The 25,218-nt window shown below is 38.0% G+C and overlaps 1 protein-coding gene across 8 annotated transcripts in view; it reads right to left on the bottom strand.

Annotated features, from left to right (window-relative positions):
- Positions 1 to 24,447, bottom strand: part of LOC149556410 (2-oxoglutarate (2OG) and Fe(II)-dependent oxygenase superfamily protein) — a 76,409-nt gene extending 51,962 nt beyond the window's left edge. For 2 of the 8 annotated variants that reach the window (XR_016364701.1, XM_089830707.1), the window contains exon 1: positions 24,050 to 24,447. Coding sequence is in view for 5 of the 8 variants with exons in the window: in XM_089830707.1 (XP_089686833.1) it covers positions 24,050 to 24,154 (105 nt within the window). In the remaining 3 variants the exon portion in view is untranslated. The remainder of the gene's footprint in view (positions 1 to 24,049) is intronic. The other 6 variants (XR_016364699.1, XR_016364700.1, XM_089830710.1 and 3 more) reach the window with 4 other exon arrangements.
- Between the last annotated feature and the right edge of the window lie 771 nt (positions 24,448 to 25,218).

Genomic DNA, 25,218 nt, shown 5'->3' with positions numbered 1-25,218 from the left:
TTAACAACTCTAAAACCTTTCATATTTGTTTGTTGAGTCTCATCTTTGAGATCTAGGCACACACTTGAGAACTTAACTTTCCTCTTTGATGACACTGCTCAAGAAGATGCATCTTCATCACACTTGACACTCATTCCATCTCATCATTCGTGCACCATTGAGACATCACTATCTATAGTTATACCTAAGACACCTTATCAGACATTGGCACCACATAACACCCCCAAACATTAGTTCATAATCTGAGGCGTTCTTCCCTCGTCTCCTTTCATGGCTAGGGAGGACATTCTAAATATACCTTTGGGCCTACTTCTTGAGGGAAGGAATGCAATTTGACAAGGATAGATCTTCATTAGTTTTAAGTATAATTAATATTTATTTCTTTACTATGCAAGAGGCATCACATTTGGAGGGCTACCTAGCTCATATCTTCATTTTCTATCTTTGGGGGTTTTCTATCATTTAACATTTGAACCTAACATGGCCTTGTCGTTGGACCTATTTATATGTCCTCTTATGTTAGACAAAAGAGGTTTTTGATACAAATATTTCACTTCGTCTAGAATAGTATTCATCCTAAGCATAACATTGCACCTAGATATTAAGTTTAGTTATGAATATTTTATTATCCTCATCTCAGTGGCTAATAATGGCACGTGGTAGAGATTTCACTCCGTCTAGAGTAGTGTTCATTCTAAGCATTATATTACACCTAGATATAAAATTTAATTAGGAATATTTAATTTTCTCATCTTGATAGCTAATAATGGCTTGTGTTCACCTTAACTTGAGGTACACCAATGACATCATTGTCTCATTAGTCCTATTTACGTTTAGTAGGCAGCCTTTGTCTCAATTTGCCTAAGTTAATTCACCACTAACTTGCGAGTGATTGGTATTAGTGTAGTTTTTTTATTTCCTAGTGGGATATTTATTTTTCCCTATATTGCTAGGTTTTTCCTACACTTTTAATAATCTTGTTTAGGTTAATAAAGCATGTCTTATTTAGTAAGTGGTTGCGAGGTGTCACCTTCCTACATGTGAGCATCAATTAGCTATCTTAGGAAGATACTTTGCTATCTTTAGTCTGATAGATGATTACTCCTCATTGGTTGGTGTTGCCACCTCCTCCCTCTTCCCAGTCTATATAAGCATGCTATCCAACTTGTATTTGGAATCGATTTCTTTTGCATCCTCTTAATGCTATTTTGCTTCTAGCATTTGCATTACTCTCTTGGAGATTAACTCTATATTACTATTTTGATTTTGTATCATTTGCATTCATAGTTTAGATATCTATTTTGTGCACTAGTTTTCTGGGTTATTAATCTTTTCAAATTCTAACATGGTATTAGAGCCTTTCTATGTGGAAGAATAGATATTAGTTTCCTTATTTGAGAGATTCGGGGGTGGGAGCTTAATAAATCTTATTGTAGGTTTTTGAAAAACCTAGTATGCTCTTCTCTTGCATCTTCGGATGATCTTGAGAATCAGAAAAAGTTGACAAAAACGTTTTTTATCTTTGGGGTTTCAATCTCAAATCTGACAACCACCTTGTATATTTGGTGTTTTCAATTAGAATTTCAGGTTCCAGCATGTCATTGATTGACTTAGTTAGCTGATTTAACCTTTGCATGTCTTCTTTTGGTTGTTGGGGTCGTTATTTAGTTGTTGAGGCCGTTTTTTGTTGTTAAAGGCATCTGATTTACACTATAGCTATATCTTCTGTACATCAACAAGAAAAATGCTTTCAGGGTCTTGTTCGCAGCACCGGAAAACCATCTGGGTATTTTTTAGTTTTTGCATGCAATATATATGTTTTGCAGAATTGAGCACGGAAAGCTACAACCATACCCCTCTCCGTTGGCAATCGCAGATTTGAACGCAATTTTCAAATGCCTCATCCTTGCTCATACGGACTCCAATTTCAACGATTCTTGTTATGATCTTGGCTATTTTTTTGTGCTCTACCCACTAGTGCAGTTGTTTTTTGATTTTCATGCATAAATTTTTCAAAAATTGAAAATTCTCAATCGTGACTTTGCATAGTTTTCGTTTTGGAAACTCGGAGGATCATAACTTTCTCATACGACCTCATATTGAGGCGATTTTTTTTGGAAGTGCATGATTTTTCGAGTGTATCGCAGTGGTGTTATTTGTTTCCTTGAGTATTGTGCCCAAGTTTCACTTTCAGCATTGCTCTTCGTGAGGGTTTTGTAATACAATGAAATCAAGACCACTTAGTATTTATTGCTAGTGGTAGTTGTAAACGCACTAAAATAAAGTGCCAATTCATATTTCTTTGGGAGGGTTCTTTGATTGAGTAAAAAGGGGGGGGCATTGTCGTGGTTGGGTTCTCTTCTTTTTTTGGCATTTCTTCATCATGGATCAAACATATATTCCCATCCTAACTCCATACAATTACTTTGAGTGGAAATCATACATGACAATTCACTTAAGGAAAGCTGGATTAAATAGGATAACTATGGGACTTGAAGCTAAACCTGATAAAGATGAAGATAAGCCTAAGTGGTTTAACAAATGTGATGAGGCATATAGAACATTGTGTTTTTCTGCTTCTCCTGACTTGTTATTTCACATTAAGTCTTTGGATACACCAAATGAAATATGGACAAAGCTAGAAACACTATTTGGCACACAAGATTCAATGCGGGGTCATATGTTGGAAAATGAACTAATTAGTTTAAGTTCAGGCAGTTTCAACACAATCCAAGATTTTTTCACTAAATCAAAATCACTAAGGCTGCAGTTAAAACAATGTGGAATTGAAAAGAAAGATGAACAACTGATTCTTAGTATTCTCTCTAAGCTAAGTTCAGAATATTCTGTGTTTGTCTCTACCTTCTATGCTACTAAGGGTGCACTTGGTACTCAATTCACCATGCCATCTTTAGATGATTTCGCTGTCAATTTCACTCGAGAATAGGACAAGCTAATCCAGATGGGCACTCTTAAGTCCTCTAAGTCACATGCCTTGGTTGCCAACCAAGACACAAAAGAACAAAAAGGACAAAGTAGTAACAACAATAGTAAGGATAAGAAACAAAAGAATAGCAAGGAAAAGAAGGATCAGATATCGGTTGCTTCAAAAGCAACTATTGATACCCCATTTTCCAAGGGCAATAAGCCTAAGAAAGAAAAAGTCCAATGTGCCTATTGTAAAAGACCCAGTCACAATGAACATAAATGTTTGAAAAAACAAATTGATCACTTGATGCACATTCTTGAGAAGAATAATATCAGTGTTCCTGAGTCTATCAAACAAAGTTCTAATGAAGGGTCTAACAAGGCAAAAGAAAACAACAAGGGGAAAGGAAAGGGCAAGGCCCTTGTTGCAGTTGCTTCCTGACCATCCACTTGGGTTCTTGATTCGGGTGCTTCGCACCACATGGCTTCATCTAAGGAAGAACTTGCATCCTTGGAGCCGTGTACTATGCCTTCTATTTTGATGGGTGATGACATGTTAGGAACCTGTGTGTTCCTTCTGTTTATTTTGTCAGAGTAGTGTTGTTGGACGCATATGCTTTGTAAGTCGTCCCATGAGTATATTTTATTATCCCACATGCATAGGTAGTATTACTTTTCTAGATCGTACTCAATATATAAGAATAGGTTGAGGCCCTTGATGGGTACGGACGAATTTATTATATTGAGCTTGCTCAAAGGAGGTTACCCCCTCGAAGTGGCCTGCGATCAGTAGATTCATTCTGAGTTCTGCTATCACTTTGTATTCTGTTATTTCGAGCATTCTCACGATATTGCTATAAGGAGGTTCATCTCATCTGGTATCAGAGCACTCTCTTGGGCTCGCTGGGTGGAAATTACATCAAATTTTTTTTTCTGTCGTGGCCTTCAGGTTCCTCTCACTTCTAATATCTCTTGTTATTGCAATAACTCTTTTCAGTTGTTCTGTCTGTGAGTGAATTTTTCTAAGTCGACTGTTCAAAAAAAAAAAAAAAGAGTAAAAATTTTTCTGTTTTTTAGTCGTAGCTTCCTTGTTTGCTTTCTGTTTCTGCTCATACTTCCGCAGACCGTCTGCAATATCATTTCGCATACTTCCTTCCTTGGCGACCCAACCCCAAATTTTACATATCAAAGCCCTAAATCCCTCATTTATCTAATTTTAGGGTTTGCCCTATCTTTTTCACCTCTCATCCAATCGCCACCAAACTGAGCCACAAGATTCAATTCCTCATTTTGCTCCCTTATCCCTCTTGGACTGTTCGCCTCATTTCGCCTCCCTACCCTTGAAACCCTCATTTTTCTGTTTCCCTTGTCCCCAGATAGTCTCCCACCACCCGTCGAACACCCATTTCCTATCTGAGTTTTACCCAAATCCAAGTTTGCCGTAACTAAAAAAGTTTTTGTTTCTCATCTTCTACCCATTCCAAAAATTTTTAAAAAAAAAAAAAAAAAAAAAAAACCTTGCTTTATGGTTGTTACGCGTACAGGAGCAAAAATCATGGAAGAAGAAATGGCATCCCTCAAAACCAAACTTCAAGATCTGGATGACAAAATTCTGGGTCTTAACTTTCAGCAGTCAGCCATGAGCCGAAACCATTCAGGCGATACTGGGTCCTCTTCTGGCAATTTCCGTGGCCCAAAGCTTGATTTTCCACGCTTCGATGGTTCTGATCCGACTGGATGGATCTATAGGGCAGAGCAGTATTTCAGCTTGCATAATACTTTGGATAACCACAAAGTCCCCCTTGCATCTTTTCATTTGGAACATGAAGCTCTTCAATGGTTCCGTTGGTACATCAAGGCTAATGTAGGCCCAACATGGAGAGAATTGTGCACCCTCATTTTGGAGCGCTTTGGCCCTAGTTCCTTTGATGATTTCACAGGAGCACTTACTAAACTGCGTCAAACAGGCACTGTAAGAGAATACCAGACAGAGTTTGAAAAATTAGCTAATCACACAGAGGGCTTGTCTGATGAATTCTTCCGTAGTTGTTTTGTCAGTGGTCTGAAGGATGCACTTCGCTCAGAAGTCAAAATGTTTCGACCTACTACAATGATGGAAGCCCTTGGGTTGGCTAAGTTAGCAGAAGACAAGATTAGTGCTCTACAACGCTCCAGATCTAATTTTGTTCCATTCAGAAATACAGGTTCTCACAACCCTCCAGTCATACCAGCTCCCAGAACTACTCCGATCAAGCACTTGTCTGAAACAGAGATGCGAGTCAGGCGAGACAAAGGGCTTTGTTATAATTGTGATGAGAAATGGTCTCGGGGCCATAGATGTGTTCAGCAAAAGCTCTATCTCTTGGATGTGGATTCTCCACCGGAACTGGAAGAATATGTAGATGCTCAGGAAACAGTGGATGATGCGGTTGAGCCTCACCAGCCTGAACCTCCTTCACCAGAAGCTCCACCAGAGATATCTGTCCATGCTTTGGCAGGAGTCACTACTCCACAAACCATGCGGGTCCAGGGTTTCTTCAAGAAGATCCCTCTTACTATACTCATTGATTCTGGTAGCACTCATAACTTCATTGATCCACGAATAGCCAAACAGGCTGATTGCTTTATCCATCCCTGCTCTAGCTTTGAAGTCATGATTGCCAATGGGGGCACTTTACCTTGTAAAGGGAAATGTCGCAATGTGCGTCTCTCTATTGGAGATTATAATATGCGCTCTGACATGTTTGCCTTACCCTTAGGTGGCTGTGATGTGGTTTTGGGTGCCCAATGGTTACGCACTCTTGGCCCCATTCTCTGGGATTTTGCTGAACTTTGGATGCAGTTTTCAGCCGAGGGGCACCAACACACTTTGAAAGGCTTACAACCAGGGTCTCTCAGCATCATCAGTTCACACCGTATGGAAAAACTTCTTAAGAAGAATTCACATGGTGTCATCGCTCAGCTCCATTCCATTCAGATGCAGCCATCAGCAGTCTCTAGCACTCCTGCCGATCTCCAACACATTTTGGACAAGTATTCTGGTGTATTTGCTGAACCTGTGGGATTACCTCCTTCTCGTCCAGAGGACCACCGTATTCAGCTCCTTCCTGGCAGTGTTCCGCCCAACATCAGGCCCTACCGCTACCCATTTCATCAGAAGACCGAAATCGAGATACTTGTCCGTGACTTACTGAAGCAAGGTATTATTCGCCCTAGTACCAGTTCCTTTTCTTCTCCAGTTCTGCTTGTTCGCAAAAAAGATGGGTCATGGCGACTCTGCATTGATTTTCGAGCACTTAATCATCTCACTATAAAGGACAAGTTCCCCATTCCAGTTGTTGATGAACTTCTTGATGAACTTCATGGGGCTCATTTTTTCTCCAAGTTAGATCTTCGTTCTAGGTATCATCAAATTCGGGTTAATGAGGAGGATATACCTAAAACTGCCTTCCGCACACATGATGGTCACTATGAATTTTTAGTCATGCCCTTTGGCCTCACGAATGCTCCTTCAACATTTCAGGCAGTGATGAATAACATATTTCGACCATACCTCCGGAAATTCATTCTGGTCTTCTTTGATGATATCCTCATATATAGCAAAACTTGGGCTGAGCATCTCCATCATCTGGAGCTTGTCTTGCAACTTCTCTCTGATCATCACCTCTGTGCAAAACTATCTAAATGTGTGTTTGGCCAGGAGGAAGTAGAGTATCTCGGGCATATTGTTGCACACCATGGAGTGCGGGTGGATCCTACAAAAATAGATGCCATGAAAACTTGGCCGCATCCTAAAACTCTCAAGAGCCTTCGGAGTTTTTTGGGGTTGACTGGCTACTACCGCAAGTTTGTCAAAGATTACGGGAAAATTGCAGCACCATTGACAGCTCTGTTAAAAAAGGATGCCTTCTCCTGGACCCCTGTTGCTGAGACTGCATTTGAACAACTGAAACAGGCTATGTGCAGTACACCTGTTCTCGCGATGCCAGATTTTTCCAAACCCTTCACTATTGAGAGTGATGCTTGCGGCAATGGATTGGGTGCTGTTCTCCTGCAAGATGACCATCCTATTGCGTTCACTAGCAAAGCCCTCTCTGGTAAGAATCTAGCCCTCTCTACTTATGAAAAAGAAATGATGGCTATTTTGCATGCTGTACAGAAGTGGCGGCCATACTTGGGTTCTTGATTCGGGTGCTTCGCACCACATGGCTTCATCTAAGGAAGAACTTGCATCCTTGGAGCCGTGTACTATGCCTTCTATTTTGATGGGTGATGACACTGCTGTTGAGGTGTGTGGGAGAGGGTCTGTTGATGTTGGGGATGGCACATTCCATGATGTTCTTTGTGTACGCTCATTATCAACTAATCTCCTATCAGTATACCTGATCACTCACACAGGTTCAGGCAAGCGGGTTGAGTTCACTCCTGATTCAATGGAGATACGTGAGTTGCATAGTGATTCTACAGTTGCAATTGGGAGAGCAGATCATTAGTCACAACTCTATCTGTTTTCTCACTTTGTTCCTGATCCTCCTTCGACTATTTTGCTCACTCACTCTAATGATGTGAGTAAATTATGGCATGAGCGGTTTGGCCATCTTAACTTCTGCTATTTACATCAGCTCAACTAGCAAAACATGGTCACAAGGTTGCCTTTGGTTCAATTCTCAGGCGGTTTTTGCCAAGGTTGCATTCTTGGTAAGCATCCTAAGGGAAAGTTTGACAAAAGTAAGGTATGGAGAGCTTTACAAATACTAGAATTAGTTCACAGTGATTTCGCTGGTCCATTTCAGCATCCTTCTTTCAGCAGGGCCCAATATGTCCTCACATTCATTGATGATTTTTCTCGATATACTTGGGTGTATTTTCTCAAACAAAAGTTAGAGGTATTTGATCATTTTTAGGACTTCAAAACTTTTGTAGAGAAGCAATCCTGGAAAGCCATCAAAGTTTTGCGCACAGACAATGGTGGTGAGTATGCCAACCATCAATTTGAAAGATTTTGCACTTCAGAGGGGACTAATTTACAACATTCAATTCCATACAATCCTCAGCAGAATAGTGTTGTAGAACGAAAGAATAGATCCTTGAAGGAAATAGAAAACTGTATGATTCACTCTAGATCTCTTGCACCACAGTATTGAGCAAAGGCCATTCACTGTGCTTGTTATATCCAGAACCGTATTCCTCACCAAGCCTTGAAGGGAGTTACTCCTTTTGAAGCTTGGAGCGGTTGGAAACCATCAATTAAGCACTTTCGAGTTTTTGGCTCTCCTGCATGAGCCCACATTCCTGCAGAGAAATGCAAGGCCTTGGATCCGCAGAGCAGACCTTGCATATTTGTAGGTTATCCTGATGGTGTGAAGGGTTATCGGTTGCTCCACCCTACTACACATGAGTTGTTCATTGAGAGGAGTGTTCAGTTTGAGGAGGGATCTTCAAGCTCACTTTCTATCACTTCTCCAACTCCTTCTACTTTGACATAGGAGTCACTTAGAATACATGACAGATCTTCTGATGAGTCAGATTCACCTAAGCAATCTTCTACCTCCACTTCTGATGCAGAGAGTGATTCAGAGATCTCACCTCCTTCCTCTCCTAGTCATCATTCAGAGTTTAATGATTCCCCTCCAAATTCTCCATCTTCCGGTCCACTTTGGGCTAGACAGACCTTGCAGTCTGTAGGTGATTGGGTTGGGGATCCATCAAACACTAGGCGGACTCATTCACAATTCCAAGATGCTCCACATGTCTTCATTGCTACTGCCTCAGATCCATAGTCCTTTCACGAGGCTTCTGGTATTCCTGAGTGGGATATAGCTATGTAGGAAGAGTATAGTTCCTTGATGAGGAACCACACTTGGGATCTTGTCCCTCTTCCTAAGGGAAGAATACTTGTTCGATGTAAGTAGATCTATTGGACAAAATTGCAGCAGATGGGTCAGTTGACAAGCACAAGGCTCGCTTGGTCGCCAAAGGATTCTCTCAGGTTCCTGAGATTGACTACTCTAAGACTTTTGCGCCAGTTGCCCAAATGAATTCCATTTGACTTGTTCTTGCCATTGCTGCAGCTAATTGTTGGGAAGTACATTAGATGGATGTGAAGAGTGCTTTTCTTCACGGTGACCTTCATGAGGAGATCTACATGGAGCAGCCACAAGGTTTCCTTCAGGATTCTTCACTTGTGTGTTGTCTTCGGAAGTCTTTCTATGGCCTCAAACAAGCTCCTCGAGCCTAGTATGCCAAGATGGACTCCTTCCTTCTCTCAGTTGGGTTCACTCGGTGCCATTTTGATCCTAATGTCTACATTCTGCAATAGGGTGTTTCACTTCTATTTTTGGTTTTGTATGTTGATGACTTGCTGACCACAAGAAGTTCTTCACCCACCATTAAGGCTATCAAAGTTGCCCTTCAGGACAGCTTTTTGATGATTGACTTGGGCTTGTTGCATTACTTTCTCAGGATTGAGATCTTTTAGTCTCCTTCCGGGATCACCATTACACAGTCCAAGTATGCTCTAGATTTACTCTCAAGGTTTCATATCACTGACTGTAAGCCTGCTCCGACTCCCTTCCTTTTTGGAGTCAAATTTGAGGCTCAGTGTTCTTCTCCACTTGTTGATGGCACCTTGTATCGCCAACTTGTTGGGAGTCTCATTTATCTAACTCATACGAGACCCGACATCTCATATGTTGTAGGCATGGTCTCTCGATTCATGCAGGAGCCTCATGAGTTGCACCGAAAAGCAGCCAGGCGGATCCTTCACTACATTCAAGGTTCTCACAATTATGGGATTCACTACGCATCAAGTATTGAGCTTGATTTGGTGTGCTACACAGATTCAGATTGGGCGGGTGATTCTCAAGATCACAAGTCTACTTTAGGTTATAGCTTCTCACTTGGTTCAGGTCCTTTTTGTTGGTCGAGCAAAAAACAATCTACTATTGCTCTATCTTCTACTGAGGCTGAGTATCTGGGGGCTATGAATGCCGCCACTAAGGCCATTTGGCTTCAACATCTTCTCACTGAGTTTGGCATCCAAATCAGAGGGCCATCAGTCATATTTTGTGACAACCAAAGTGTCATTCAAATCTTGCGGAATCTAGTCCATCATCAACAGACCAAACACATAGAGATCCACATGCACTACGTCCAAGAGCTCATCCATGGTCATGTCATCGACCTTCGCTATTGTCCGACTTCCGAGTAGGTTGTTGATATCTTCACCAAACCCTTCACTGAGAGAAAGTTCGTTCATTTGTGAGCTTTGCTGGGGGTGCAGGATGCGTCATCTTTTGGGGGGGCCTCTTCCTCTCGCTCAGAGTCTTGACTTTTTGGGGAGTCTCTTTTCTCTCTCTTTTAGGGGACTTTTATGTACATGTGTACCTCATCAAGCCTGACTTGCCAGGACCCATTTCTACATTCACCTAAGCTTCGCTTATGGGGGGTGTTAGTGTAGTTTTTTTATTTCCTAGTGGATTATTTATTTTTCCCTATATTGCTAGGTTTTTCCTACACTTTTAATAATCTTGCTTAGGTTAATAAAGCATGTCTTATTTAGTAGGTGGTTGCGAGGTGTCACCTTCCTACATGTGAGCATCCATAGCTATCATAGGAAGATACTTTGCTACCTTTAATCCGATAGATGGTTGCTCCTTATTGGTCGGTGTTGACACTTTCTCCCTCTTCCTAGTCTATATAAGCATGCTACCTGGCTTGTATTTGGAATCGATTTCTTTTTCATCCTCTTAATGCTATTTTATTTCTAGCATTTGCATTACTCTCTTGGAGATTAACTCTATGTTACTATTTTGATTTTGTATCATTTGCATTCATAGTTTAGATATCTATTCTTTGCACTAGTTTTTTTGGTTATTAATCTTTTCAGATTCTAACAATTGGGAGTTAAAGGCTTAACGTCTTGGCCATGTCATCTCCTTGATTCATGAATCCAATAGGTCTACATTTGTCCTTTATTCTTTGTAACAATGCTATATCATATTCAATATGGAAATTATTTATTCTTTTATTAGGTTTATTATTAGCTTGTAGGCTGTAATGTCCCTTGTCGAATAATAGAATATAATTACTAAGTTTGATATTTTGATGTCACTATACTTCAATCTGTAATGGCATACTTTGTACTCTGTTCTCCAATTATTTCTGATCTGTTCTACTAAGAGAAATTTTGTCAAACAGTTTGCTTGCAATATAAATACTTAGTTTTCTGACTTACTTATGGTTTGCTGATGTACTTTGATTGTTGTGGTTTTATAGGAAATGGTACACAATTTATTTAGAGCTAAACTACCACAACACTGCCCAGGTCAGATTATAACTTCTGAGAATCAAAATCAGATTAAACAATTCTCCACTCCACTTCACCAATGCATCTGATGTATAACTCGATCAATTATATATGGATGGATAGAATTTGCATTTATATTGGTGAAAGCCTCCAGATATACGGATATGAAAGTGAAATCTGTATTCTACTTGTTTTTCCCTTTAACACAACAGCTGATTGAGCCTTGTCAACTGCTTATATATATATATATATATATATATATATATTCCTTTGCTGAGTCAGTCACCCATTCGATTCATTTCTAACGGTATCTGTGTTGACTTCTTTATCTCCGTCCTGTTCTTTAGATATTAAAAATAGGTAAGCGTACAAGTTTCCCTGCCTAGTGTGTACTGTAGTTTTCATCTGCCGCCAATTGAGAGTATTATTATTGAATATATATCTTTGTTATATAATTCACTATCTGCTTCCCATCCTTTTCCCCCACCTCCCCCTTTCTATACTTGTGGTTTGATACTTAAATCATTTCTACAGAGCCTGAGTGTATATCCCTTTTTGTTCTGAATGAATGCCTTCATATATCCTTTGAAATACAATAGGTTGTGATCAATAGACGCATCTATACTAATCGTACCTCTTAGCTTTCACTACTAGAGCTTATTTGCAACCATTCGATCAACTCCATACTAATAATCATACCTGCGTGATAAGAATTGCCATTTGGCATTGGTTATGTTTTGCTAGACATGTCAAAATCCACCATGGCCTTGGGAAATTATTTAAATTGATATCTTATATGAATGGCAATTTCATAAATACATAGATCACATCTTGTTTTCCATTAATAATAAGATGTTCTAGTTTTGCAATGTTTATTTGGAGTGATTTATAATTGTGGAAGACGTTCATGTCATTATATTTAGCCATTCCGGCTTAGTCAATATTCATCCATATCAGTAGTAGTTAATAATCGATATTAAATTCAACCTTAAATAACACTTCAGTTAATATCTTCTAAGTAAAGATTTAGGTGTCATTTAATTTAATATTTTATATGGTTTTACTAATACGTTCAAGGTGTAGCAAACATTTGTAAAGATAATATATGTACATTCATATATATTATTTCAAATGTATCTTGTTGATAAATGCGGACATGTAACACAATGTTATACACTGTGTTAATGGCAATATTCATCTATCATCATTGTTTATTACATTAGGTAACGTATCAAATTCTTATTTATTATCTATTATATATTGGTTATTAATAATTAGTTTTATCTAAACTAATTACCATTTGTCATTCATTTATTATATTATAATCATATATAATAGATGATATGATTATATCGATCAATATGTATTATATGTTCTTAGTTTCTTATTATATTAATAATAAGTCATAATAAATTATATTATAATTTATTATTTATTCTATTATTAATTTATTTATTATAAAATCTTATAAAAATGGGGACATGACATAAGCATTAGGTCATAGTACAATTATTGTTTCTGACAAAATTCTAACACTAACAAGCAAACATGGGAGACCACTACAAAGAGACGATTTAGAGCATCTACAAACCTTTGTGTCAAACCTACAATGTGAGCCTATTATATGAGAATTTCAATTAAAAGTAGCCTTGACAAGAGAAAGATTCCATTGCAAAAGTTTGGCTACACCTGAATCATACCATAAAATTTGAGGCAATGCAAGAGGTGGAATATGATTATTGGAGATTGATTGAACATCAAGGATGACTCACATCAACTTCTACATTCGAGAGGCTGCAGTTGAAGCGTCCTAAGCTAGGAGATTTGGTAACCATGTGGTAGGTTGAAGCTCTAGAGGTACAGGGGATAGGGAACCTTTCAAGTATTGAGAAGCAACAGATACTAAAGATGAAACCTAAGGCACATTAAAAAGAGGTGTTCATAATTACCCTCACTAATAAGGCACGTCAAAAAGAAAAAGATAGGAAAGTTTAGGATGTCATTTAAAACCTATGTTCCCTGAGTACGCGTACCCGGCCTAAATCCTGACGTTTCGGGGACGAGGACGTCCCTAGACGGGGGGACGGGTATGAGACGTCCCCCAGCCGTCCCCAAATGACCTTTTTTTTCAAGGGACGTTTTGAAAACTTGGGGACGTGGGGGGAACAAAAGGGGGACGGCCAGCCATACCCAATATGGAAAGGGGACATCTAGCCGTCCCCTAACCGTACCAGGTACGGCCGGCCGTCCCCCTTTTTCATATGCTCAAAACTTTTTTTTAAAAACATAAAAAAAATATTTAATGCCTCCTTGGTCGGCTAGTGGGCCCCACTCCTCCAAAAACTCTAAAATGTATATAACTCCACACATTTAAGTTGTTTTAACAATTGTTTGGTTTTCATTTTATGTTGCAGCCGGCTGAAGTTTTCATTTTGCAAGTAGAGAAGGTAATATTTTTGCTTCTAAGAGCTTGACCAAGGGTTTGATCTTCTATTTTGTCCACCAAGTAAGTATAAAACTCTTTCATCTATCATTTTTTTAATAAATTTGCAACTTGCAAAGTCTGAATTTTTTTTATTTTTTCATTGTTTCAGCTCATATATCTATTCAATTGCATATTTAAACACAATGAGCAGCAGTGGGAGTACAAGTAGTAGTAGTGAAGAAGAAAATGTAGGGGTTGATGTTGCTAGTATTGACACTAGGCAAAAACCCAATCCTAAAACTGATTTGTTTAAATGCCCTTCCGCCATTATGAAGAATTTTGTAAAGGGTCTTTTCAATAGGAAAAAACCTCTTCTCCAATATGTCACACCTCGGCCAAAAGATAAAAAGAATTCGGGAGGGACTAGGGTGTGGGATTGCCATGTTTGTCTTGATGATTTTAGGGGTAGCTATACAAGAGTGAAGTCACATTTTTTAAGTGTTTCATGCCAAGGAGTCAAAGCTTGTCCTAACCTAACCGATGAAAAAAAATTAGAATGTCAAAGATTGCACTTAGAGGCTGAAATGGAGGGACAAAATTTGACAATGACATCAGCATCCATTCCCTCGCAATCATCTAGGCATATTTCATCCGCCATTGGTACTAGTGGCAGCCCTAGTGGGTCTAGAGGGAAGAGAAAGATAAGTAGTGGTGAGAAGGGCTCAGTAGAAAGTATGTTTAATGCACAAGCAAAGGAGAAGTGTGAGGCATCCATTGGTAGATTCTTTGTTGCTAATGGTATCCCATATAATACAGCCCGTTCCACTTATTATAAACAAATGGTGAAAGATATTTTGAGCATGAATTCCTCATTTGTACCCCTCGGTGAGCATAAGCTACGAACCACTATCCTAGATGAAGAGTACTCAAAAGTTGTTTTGTTATTTGAGGATATGAGACGCACTTGGGTTAGGACAGGCTGCTCTATCGTGATGGATGGGTGGACCGATGTTAGACATCGGCCACTCATCAATATCATTGTCACATCCCCTGCTGGCTCTTATTTTTTAAGAGCCATAGATTGCTCAGGAAAGAAGAAGGATGCAAATTTCCAGTTCACTATTTTGCGAGATGCCATAGAGGAGATTGGGCCCTCTAATGTTGTACAGGTTATCACAGATTCTGCACCTGTGTACAAATCAGCTGGTTTGATGATAGAGGGTGCTTATAGGCACATATTTTGGACCCCTTGTTGTGTTCATTCCTTGAACAATGCATTGAAGGACATAGGGAAGATTGAATGGGTGAAACAAGCAGTGCTAGAAGCTAGAGAAGTACAAATGTTTATTTGCAACCACCACACTTCACTTGCTCTATTCAGGTCCTTCTCTAAGAAGGAGTTCCTCAAACCAGCTGAGACAAGGTATGTCAATCATAATTATAGTTTACTTTTAGTTTGTTTTAACTTTAAGTTATTTAAAAAAATTATTTATAAGTTTATCTACATGTGATGCTTTTTGTTTTAAATTTTAATCATTAATGTTTAAGTTTAAATTTTTAATTTTTAATTGTCGTTATAGGTATTGCACATATTTCATCTTGATGGAGAGGATAATTGAGGTGTATAAGGCCCTTCAATTGATGGTGGTGAATCCAGAGTGGGGACGATGGTCTCATTCTAAGTCTTCTGAAGGAAAAACGGTGAGGCAAAGGATCCTTGATGAGAGTTGGTGGTCCACGATGAAGTAAGTTGTTGATTTTTAAATTTACTATTAGTCTTTTGCTTGCTGATTTTCTTACTAATAATCTTAAAATTCTTAAAATTCTAATTCTGATTTTTATTTTTGTTGGCATCTTGATCTTGCAGATATATTTGCTCTGTCATAGCACCCATTGTTGATGTCATTAGATATGCTGATACTAATGCTCCTAGTTTGGGAGAGATCTATGAGACTATTGACAACGTGTTGGGTAAGATGAAGAGAATTGTTGCGGCAAAGGATCCTACATTGGGCTTTTATGAGGAGCATATTAGGCCTATTGTGACGTGAAGGTGGAATATGATGAATACCCCACTTCACATGGCAGCCTTTGCTCTAAATCCCAAATGGTATGCACAGTTGGGCGGAAGGGGCCTTCCATGTGATGATCATGAGGTTTTGGATGGCTTCACAAGAGCAATTGATAAGATGTATTCAGCTCAAGATGCCTCTACTCTTCGTGCATAGTTCCTTGACTTCACCAACCTTCGTGTCCCAAACTTGGGTAAGCCACAAGCAAGGTTGGATAGAGTTGTTTTGGCATAGAGGAATCCTATTTGGATGGTGGACCTGGCATGGGAGAGATACACCTGAGTTAAAGATACTTGCCAGTCGCCTCCTTTCACAGGTTCCTAGTTCCTCAGCTGCAAAGAGGAATTGGTCCACATATTCATATATCCACTCTATCAAGAGGAATAGACTTACCTCTAAAAGAGCCGAGAAGCTAGTGACAGTGCATCATGCGCTTCGACTTCCCGATCATTAGACTCCAAAGTATAGGCAGACACCAACTTTGCGATGGGATGTTGAGCCTGAGGATGTGGCCCACATAGATGAGGATGACACAGCACCAGGACTGGTTGGGGTTCCATTAGATGAGACTACGCTTCCTGTGGAGGATGACAGTGAGGAGGACTCTGATTTTGATGCCATGGAAGTAGAGGCAGAATAGGAGCAGCAATTTGCTTCATTTTCTATGTTTTGCTTTTTGTGTTGAACATGAACATGATTATGATACATTGATAATATGATACTTATTACTTTATGACAGCCCTCTACCCTTTGGGCCTATAGCTTTGGGCATATTTTGATTTTGATTTTCAGATTTATCATGCTTATCATTATGAGTTTTATGATATTGACAATTGTTAATAACTTAATGTTCATTGTTCAATGTTCTCTGATATTGTATTAATATGCATTTTGACAATTAGGTACTTAAATAGTAAAATCGCATATCATTTCGTAGATGGCATTCAAATTTTGTATGTTATGGTTCTATTATGTTTAAATGACATGCTTTGTGCTTAGTTTCATATGAATGACATGTATGTTTACAAATTTCAATGTATATTTTAAAATTTCCCTATATATATATAGCTGTCCCCCACCGTCCCCGTACCGGAAACTCGGGGGAACATAGTTCAAAACCAATGATTTGATAATGAGAAAAACAAAGGAGTGGGTGACCATATGCTCCTTCAAGAGCAACAACAGGGAGCAAGTTTTTCTTGATTAGATACTTCCTAATCCATAAACTAGAATGGATATTCATAGCTTGCTAATTACAGATTCAAAGGAGAATTGAACTATTCTAGCATTCAAACAAACAACTAAACATGAAGGTACAAGAGAAAGCAATGGAAGAATGGAAAATAGAAGCATTATTATGCTACACAAAATTCCAGCAAAAGTGAGATCTTATTGGCCTTCTTATCCACTGTCTCCAATCTACATAGAATATTAGTCATCATGCATCTACAACAGACAAAACATTCAATGTTCTGCTTCTAAGATCAATCACTAACTGTCCCACTTCCCTCTTTGTTTTGTTGGAGCCTACTTACAGTAAAAAACGCTCACTCTATGACTTAACTCTTCAACCTATACATCTCTTGGATGCTTGGGATTGCTTCTGCCCCTTATGTATTCTACAAGGATGATGATTGTTTATTGTTTAGGTATCATCACTGCAAATAAAATACACTGCCTGTGATTTCTGTGTATCCCAAAGGCGGCAATCTCTCTTGTGTTTATATTGTGGATGAGACAAGGCGAGACATGTCCCATGGAGGGACATGTCTATTCATTAATACATATTGTTTCATTATTTATGATTAGTAATTATTAGACAATTGTTAATTTTATCTATAATTATATAAATATATATATATATATGCACATTAATTGTCTAATGATTAATTACTAATCATAACAATGTATCTCATGGTTAAATCAATCCAACTGAAGCTACAACTTTAACACTCCCTCTTAGCTAGGGAGGATTGTTATAGAATTGACACACATTGCCCTCAAGCAATACAGAGAGATATCATCTCAATATGATATTCTCAGAAATGATGCATTTAAGGATATGAACATATACACACCAAATTAGATGTTATCTTTAGATATCATCAGAAGTATGATTCAACAAGGAATATTGACCATATGATATTCATCATACCTATATTTTCCTAATATGTGCACTGGCATAAAATCCCATGATGCCTACCAAGAAAATATCTGCACATGGTATCTCCAATACTATGTCTCATAGTATACACCATGCCATATCTCAAGTTATCTGTGAGAGATTGTAAGGCATTTCCACAGATATCTTGATTTGGAGATATCCACCATAATAATATCATCTCATGATATTAGGAATAATGGCCTACACATATCAAGTCTCATGATATTTACCAAGTACTTGGAGTAATGACATACAAATATCAAGTCTCATGATATTCACCGAGTACTCAATATATCCATTAGGTATGTGCACTCGTATCACCTAGATGATACTTACCATAGGGACATCAAAATCATGGCTTGTCCATGGATATTAAATCCACCATGATATATCTATACAATACAACTCATAAATATCTATGTGAACACATCTCTCTCTCAGTTGATATTGATTTACAAGATATAATCTATCATGATCTACTTAGATATCAACCATATGACATTCATCATGATAGAAGGTTAGACTATTGTAAGATCGTCATCTTACTGTAGTAACCATAAACAAACATCAATAAAAGATCATCACATTCCATGATGTTTCAAAAAGTCATGTAGTAACTCACATGACATCCACGATGAACATTTCTAGAGGGTGGAACAAAGGCTTTCACCTCAAACTTCTCTCTCACAAAGAAGGATGCATTATAGTACATCTTAGGTAATCGTTGATGTTGAGGCTCCCTTTCACTAAAGGCTTTGATCCATTACTTCAAGCTTGTCTTCAATAATGTACAAACTTCACTTTGGCAAAAGGCTTGGAGAAAATACCAGTTGTCAGATCTTCAGTGATAATCTACTCTGAATGAATAGTATTCCAAGCTACGGTTTGGGAGTTTGCATAAAGACCTTTTAGTCTACCCATATGGAACTTCACCTCATGAATATTGCTACAATTTCTTGATCACTAGAGAATCCATCTCAACATGGTCTACTCCTACATAAATACGATCTAGATCCTCAAAAGTCAACTGAAACATATCCTCTATTTCTTCCCTCTATCATGAAAGCATACCTTGATCCATAATAACATGAGTGAATGTACTAAACTATGAATTTATCCTCAGGCTTGGCAACATTAGATATTAAGATAATGTGGTTCTCTTAAGTATGTGTATTAACCTCCTGACCTCTTTGTCCAAGGTTGCCTCTAATGAAATGTCATGCTCCCTCTTGATATAGAAGGATACTCATAATCTCAATCATCAAAGATATTCGCTTCAAGAATCTCACTTTATCTACAATGATCATCAAATGACTAATGAATCCTAGATCAAAACTTCTTTGGAGCTACCATCATAAGATTCGGTCCAACACAATATTTGGTAGCATGCCTAATGTACCAATCTTCTTTTTCTAGAAGAACATCCATGCATATCCTTGATGATGTCTCTTCTCTGACATCTCCCCTCTAAGGATGGTTCAAATGGGAACAAAACATTGTTTATTATTCCCACTCTTATATAGTCAAACAATTTTGCATCACATCAAAATGGCAAACTTCTTTTTGTTCTTTGTTTTCTTTCTTGTTTGTCATTAATGCTAATTTGGCTGCATGTCATTTTTGCTCACTCTCTCTCTGTCAATTCTGGTGCATTTGATTTCAGTATCCAGATTGACTTGCTAATTTGTAGGAGCCTATGCAATGGGGGCCCCCTCTTTTCATTTAAGCAGCAGTAGTAGTAGTAGTGGTCTTAAGTGGGTTTAGTTGGCAAAATTTTCAAGTTTCCAAGTCAAAAGGGTGAGCTTGAGCAATTTTGGGTTGCTGGGAAGTCAAGTCTATCAGGGATATGCACAAAAATCGGGCTAACCAAGTCAAGGAGATGGAGTTCAAAGCAAGTAATTTGTGATGAAATGAGTCAAAACCTTTTGAAAATCCTTGTTCTGACTTCAATTTGACCTTAGAGGGCCAGGATAGGTTGTAGGAATTAGCCATGCTAGAGGCTTGCTGAATCCTAAAATTTGGCTAAGTCTGAAATTTTTTGGAAACACCCAAAATCTAGAATCTTTATTATACTCTTGTGAAGTTAACACCTCTCTCAAACATCCTGACATTATATATAAATATAACTTAAAGCATAAGAAATGTCTTCTTATAATTAAATGTTATATTTATATAAATCCTCCTACCTCTTGAGCTAAAAGAATGATTAAGTGATGAATTGGGAAGTTAACTTGCAAGCGAAATTCCCCACATTAGGTCAAAATCCGACCATGTCTTGGGTAAAAATTGTAAACAAGCCCCAGAATTCCGACCCTTTGAAAGACAATTTTGAAGTGCAATTTAAGGCGAAAAGTGAAAGAAATGTGCAAAATGATGTTTTTTGATGAAAATTTGTTGAAGTTTTGGGAGAACAATTCCCAAATCTCAAGGATTTCCCAAGAAAGGGTGGGTTATGCCCCCTCCTAGGAAAAAATATGCAACATGAGCAAATTGCCCCCAACCCCTCCAAGTAGAGAATTTTTCTTATCACAATCATACCCATTATCATTGCAAGGCAAGCTTGGCAATATCTAGATAAGGAGAGGTAAAATTAATTAATTGTGGGTAAAGTGAATGTTTGAGTATTAAAATTCCCAAAAGAGGGCAGAATCCGCCCTCTTCTTGGGAAAATTTCCCAAAACCCAAAGGAATCCGATGCCTCGTGGGGAAAATTTCCCAACCTACCTTTATCTCTGCCCCATTAAATCATGTAAATCATCTATCTTTAAATGCAAGACGGGCCAATTTTGGATGTTTGTGAGCAAATTAGAAGCGTAAATTGGTTGAGAAATTAAGTTTGAGAAGGAGAAAGAATTCCTCAAGAGAGGGCAGAATCCGCCCTCTAATGGGTATAAAACCTTCAAGGCACTGAAATTCCGCCCCCATTGTCCTCCACCAATACAAATCTTCCCCCAACACATTGGTGAATACCCATTTCCTTACAATCTTGGCCTAGGCAACATTGGCAATTGAATTTAGCTTGGAGTTTAACTTGGAGGGAAGAAGTAAATTTGAGCGAATTTGGAAATATGAAGTATTTCCCAAGAGAAGGCAGATCCCACCCCCTCCTGGGGATTTTACCCCCAAAGCTTACCAATCTCTGCCCCTCTTGATCTCAGGAATAAGCAGCTAAAAATGCCAAACTCCTCATGCAAGTTGGCCCAGCATTTGGCATTAGCTTTGGAGAAATAAGCATTTTTTTGTCAATCTGCCGCCTTAGGCTAAGTCAGCCTATGAAGGCCCAAGAACATTTCAATAAAACATTTTTTAATTGGTCCAATTACTCCCAGGTCGGCCTCTAGATTGAGGCACGTCATCCCTCATAAAAGAGCACACAAAAAAGACCATTTTGAAATCAATAGTCGCGAATTTTGCCCTCTGATTTTATGGGCAGCAAAATTGCCCTCTAAGTGAGTGATTTTATATTTTCACTGGAAAGAGCAATAAATTTGAGAAGGATGATCTTTCTCAGCAGATAGGAGCTAACTGTAAATTCGGGGTGAAAAGAAAAAGGTTTGGATTCACAACATTTATATACTTTCAGATTTTGGCATGATGCCAGCATTCATATTGCAAAATCAGAACTGTAATAAACTAAATTCCCAATCTTCTCATATTTAGATGATTAAAATCTTATTAAGATGGGATTTATTTACAGGTGTATTTCACAAAATTCTGAGTTTTCCTTTATTTGTCCATTTGCTTAATAATCTTACAATTGAATGCCCCTTTTATTTTGTTTTAGCAAGATGAATTGCATAGGAGAGAGTGAGGAAACTCAAAGATGCTCAAGATTTTAAATGGACATCAAACTCAGCCCCAAGACACATGAATGTTGAATGAGAAGGTGAATTCCAATTAGATTGAAAAATCAAATGATCAAAATTCTTCAAGTAGATACAAGAAGTTTGGGTGCAAGGCCAAGAAAGGATCGAATCACATAAAGACATCATCAAGTTTACAAGTGCAACCAGATCCAAATCAAACTGTGAGAAAACTGAAGAGGATGGAAAAGATCTGAAAATGAAGCAACTTGAAGGTATGAACCATCACATCAATCCTCCAGGAGTTGATAGTTTTGGAAGAGTTAATCAAGGTTAGAAAGGTTGAGTATCAAGAGATATTTTCTATTCATAAAGAAATGTCTTCAAACAATCGAGCAAGAAATATTTGCAGTTTTAACAAACACCTTCTATAAGCCTAAGATTCAAAGCACAAGTTCTTAAGTAAATCTTCAGGATAAGGATGATGATGTGGTGCCTAGTTGTCTTCTCCAATCAAAAAATTCCAGATTCTAGCACAAGCAATCAAATCATGCCAAATGTCCTATTTTTTCATTGGCTGAAAAAATCATTGTAATTTTCTTACTGGCCCACAAGGTGGTACCTTCATGTAATTGGTTGTAAATTTGGGAATTCTAATTAGGGTTTGTAGGGATCAATCCTGACCCTTGATCTTCAATCACTCTTGGCCCTTTATGGTATTTGAACATCCATAAAAGGCCAAGGCCTTCTCATTTGAAATTCAGCAAAATAGGAGATTAGAGTGGGCTAGCTAAGGGAGAGACTTGATCAAATTGTTGCTATGATGTTTTCAAAGGGATTGATAATTCATTGTTTATTTTCATGGTGAATTACTTAATATTGCTTTGAAGTGTTGCATGATTTCCTCATCTTTCACTTGGAGTAGATTCGTTTTCATGTTGAAGTAGAATGAAAGTGATTGTGGATGTTTACTTGATTGACTCAACAAATTTGGGCCACTAGCCTTTACTAATGGTAGGAGTGCCTTGTGTAGCTAGCCAATGATTGGAAGCACTTAACTTCAATTGGTATTGAATCTTTAGTTTGCATCCATTTGATGAGATTGAAGAGGAGATGTGGATTTGAAAACCATTTGAGCGTTTCTTAGTAGCTTGCACTAGGTGGGTAGAGTCGTTGATTAAGCTACATCTAGTAGAGTCCAAAGTCATTCATGATTTCTTGCATTCATAGTTAGAAATAGAAGTTAAGTTTAAATTTGAGCTGAAGTGGAAAAGTTGGAGAATCATAACTACATGTTCTTTGTATGTTGTGAAGCCAAATCATTAGATGTGTAGAAGTATGATATCCATTGAATGAAAAGTGTTAGTCCCCTAAATGATTACCAACAAATCACATTATTCCACTGAGGGAGTATCCAGAGGTAATGGAACCTTGAAGTCATTTCATGATCTTACTTTGCAAGCTTAGCATGAGAGATGGCCTTATATCGATAGAGGATTGAATATTTGATGTTTCACTTCAAAACATTGAGGGTTTGATTTTGAATGTTGCAGTGGAACTAAACTCAAATAAACAGAACCAAGGCATATCTGCATTATTTTTTCTCCCTACATTTTTTCAGGGGTTATATGCAGTAGTGTAAGAAAGAGTTTGATGTTTTCAAATGTGTCTAACTGCACACAAATTAACAACCCCTTCTATGAAAGTTAAATTTCTCAGCATTACTCGTAAAAAAAATTTGATTTGGTTTTCGAAGGTGCTCACATCTGTCCTTGAGTCATCTGGGCAGATGATGAGGGACAAATCAGTGCCTTAAAGTAGCAAGTGCGCCTAGCCTCATCCACACACTCCGGGGAGATTTTAAATTATATTTCTAAGCGTAGCTTGTACAATTTATTTTTTGTGTTTGGATATGCCAGATTACAATTGTCCTTGGCCTAAGTAGCTGAACATTTAGGGGCTAATCAGTGCCCGAATGTTTAACCAATATTTTCACCTGCCTCTACACAGCCACTCCTGAGCTTTTAGAGCTGGGTCTCGGTATTAATATAGGCCCATCACGAGTCACTGAGGTGTGACCTAGTGGCTTAATGAATTATGTTCAATTCTGTAGTTACTGCTTTTAATAGGTACGCTGGACAGAACTATTGCATTATTCCCAGTCTGAAATTGGCATTCTTCATTAAACACCCAAATACTCTAAACATATTTAACTGCAATCTGAAATGCACTGATAAAATTCAGGGTCAAGAGGTAACAAATTTATTCGAGCAGCAATAAGAATATGAACTTAAAGGTACAATCCCCTGACTGTTATATGAAATATTCAATTCCGAAGGAAAAACAAACCGTGAAAAGGTGAGAGCCTTGAAGTTTTTTGGCCGCGAGATTTGCTTTGAGTTTAATTTCGGGCCAGCTTATGGCTTTCTCCGTCTTCGAAGACTTATGCGCCATTTTTTGATATCCGGGCGCACTGAAAACCAGTTAATCGATTTGGAAACGTGGGTATTTATTACATGTTGCTTTTTAAAGTATGCTAACTTGCCCTTGTCGTTACCCGTCTTTCAATGCACCCATAAAGTATATCAATGCTTGAATGATTTAGTGGCACCCATATGAATGATATTAAGGGTCTAGTGTGCTTTTATTCCATGTAATTATATCAAGTGTATCCATGGTGGAACCTGCAAGTTCTCTCTTCTCATATTTTGTTGGGCTTTTTTACCGATCCCTCTCGTCCCGTCCCTCGGATGATATGATCTGTTGTACTACTACTAAATACTTACAATTAAATAACATAATTGCTAACATACTATTGTTTGTTAGCAATATGTTTGCAAATTACTAGCGCATATTAATACAATTAACTAACATAATTGCTAACATATTATTGTTTGTTAGCAATTTTTTTTTTTTATCAAGGAGCAAATATGTTGTTGCGTAGACAGTGCCTTACTTTCCCTTCAATGGATGCCCCTAAATATGCTTTCTCTCCATGTTCTCAATTGAGTTAAGGGCTCATTTGGTTGCTGGAATACAATTAGAATAGGAATAGAAAATTAGAATTCATTTTTAATTCTTTGTTTGGTGCACCAAATTGGAATTAGGAATAGAAATACGTATTCCCATTTTGCCCCAAAATGAGCATTTGTCCATTCTCCAAAATACTTGTAATTGGAATTGCTTTTCCCATTCCCAAATTAATTTTTTCTTATTTGAAAATGTTTTTAAATCCACTTCATTATAACTTCTTGTTGGAGCTCCCCAAAATGAAAAATCATGGCAATTTTCAAACTGATGATACTGAATATATATATATATATATATATATATATATATATATATATATATATATATATATATATATATATATATATATATATATATTCCTCAGATTCTACTCACGGAAGACCAGTGCACAGTGGCCAACAAATCGCTCAACAGCGCAATTCGATCGCTCGATGTGGGGATTTGGATTCACCTGCTTTACTATTTTTTGCTTCAAATTCTTTTTGTAA

Source organism: Cupressus sempervirens, chromosome 5 (genome assembly GCF_028749045.1).
Source record: "Cupressus sempervirens isolate cs-2001-9-10 chromosome 5, ASM2874904v1, whole genome shotgun sequence".
NCBI lineage: Eukaryota > Viridiplantae > Streptophyta > Pinopsida > Cupressales > Cupressaceae > Cupressus > Cupressus sempervirens.
The sequence above is the reverse complement of the archived record's forward strand: the minus strand, read 5'-3'. Positions and strand labels throughout refer to the sequence as shown.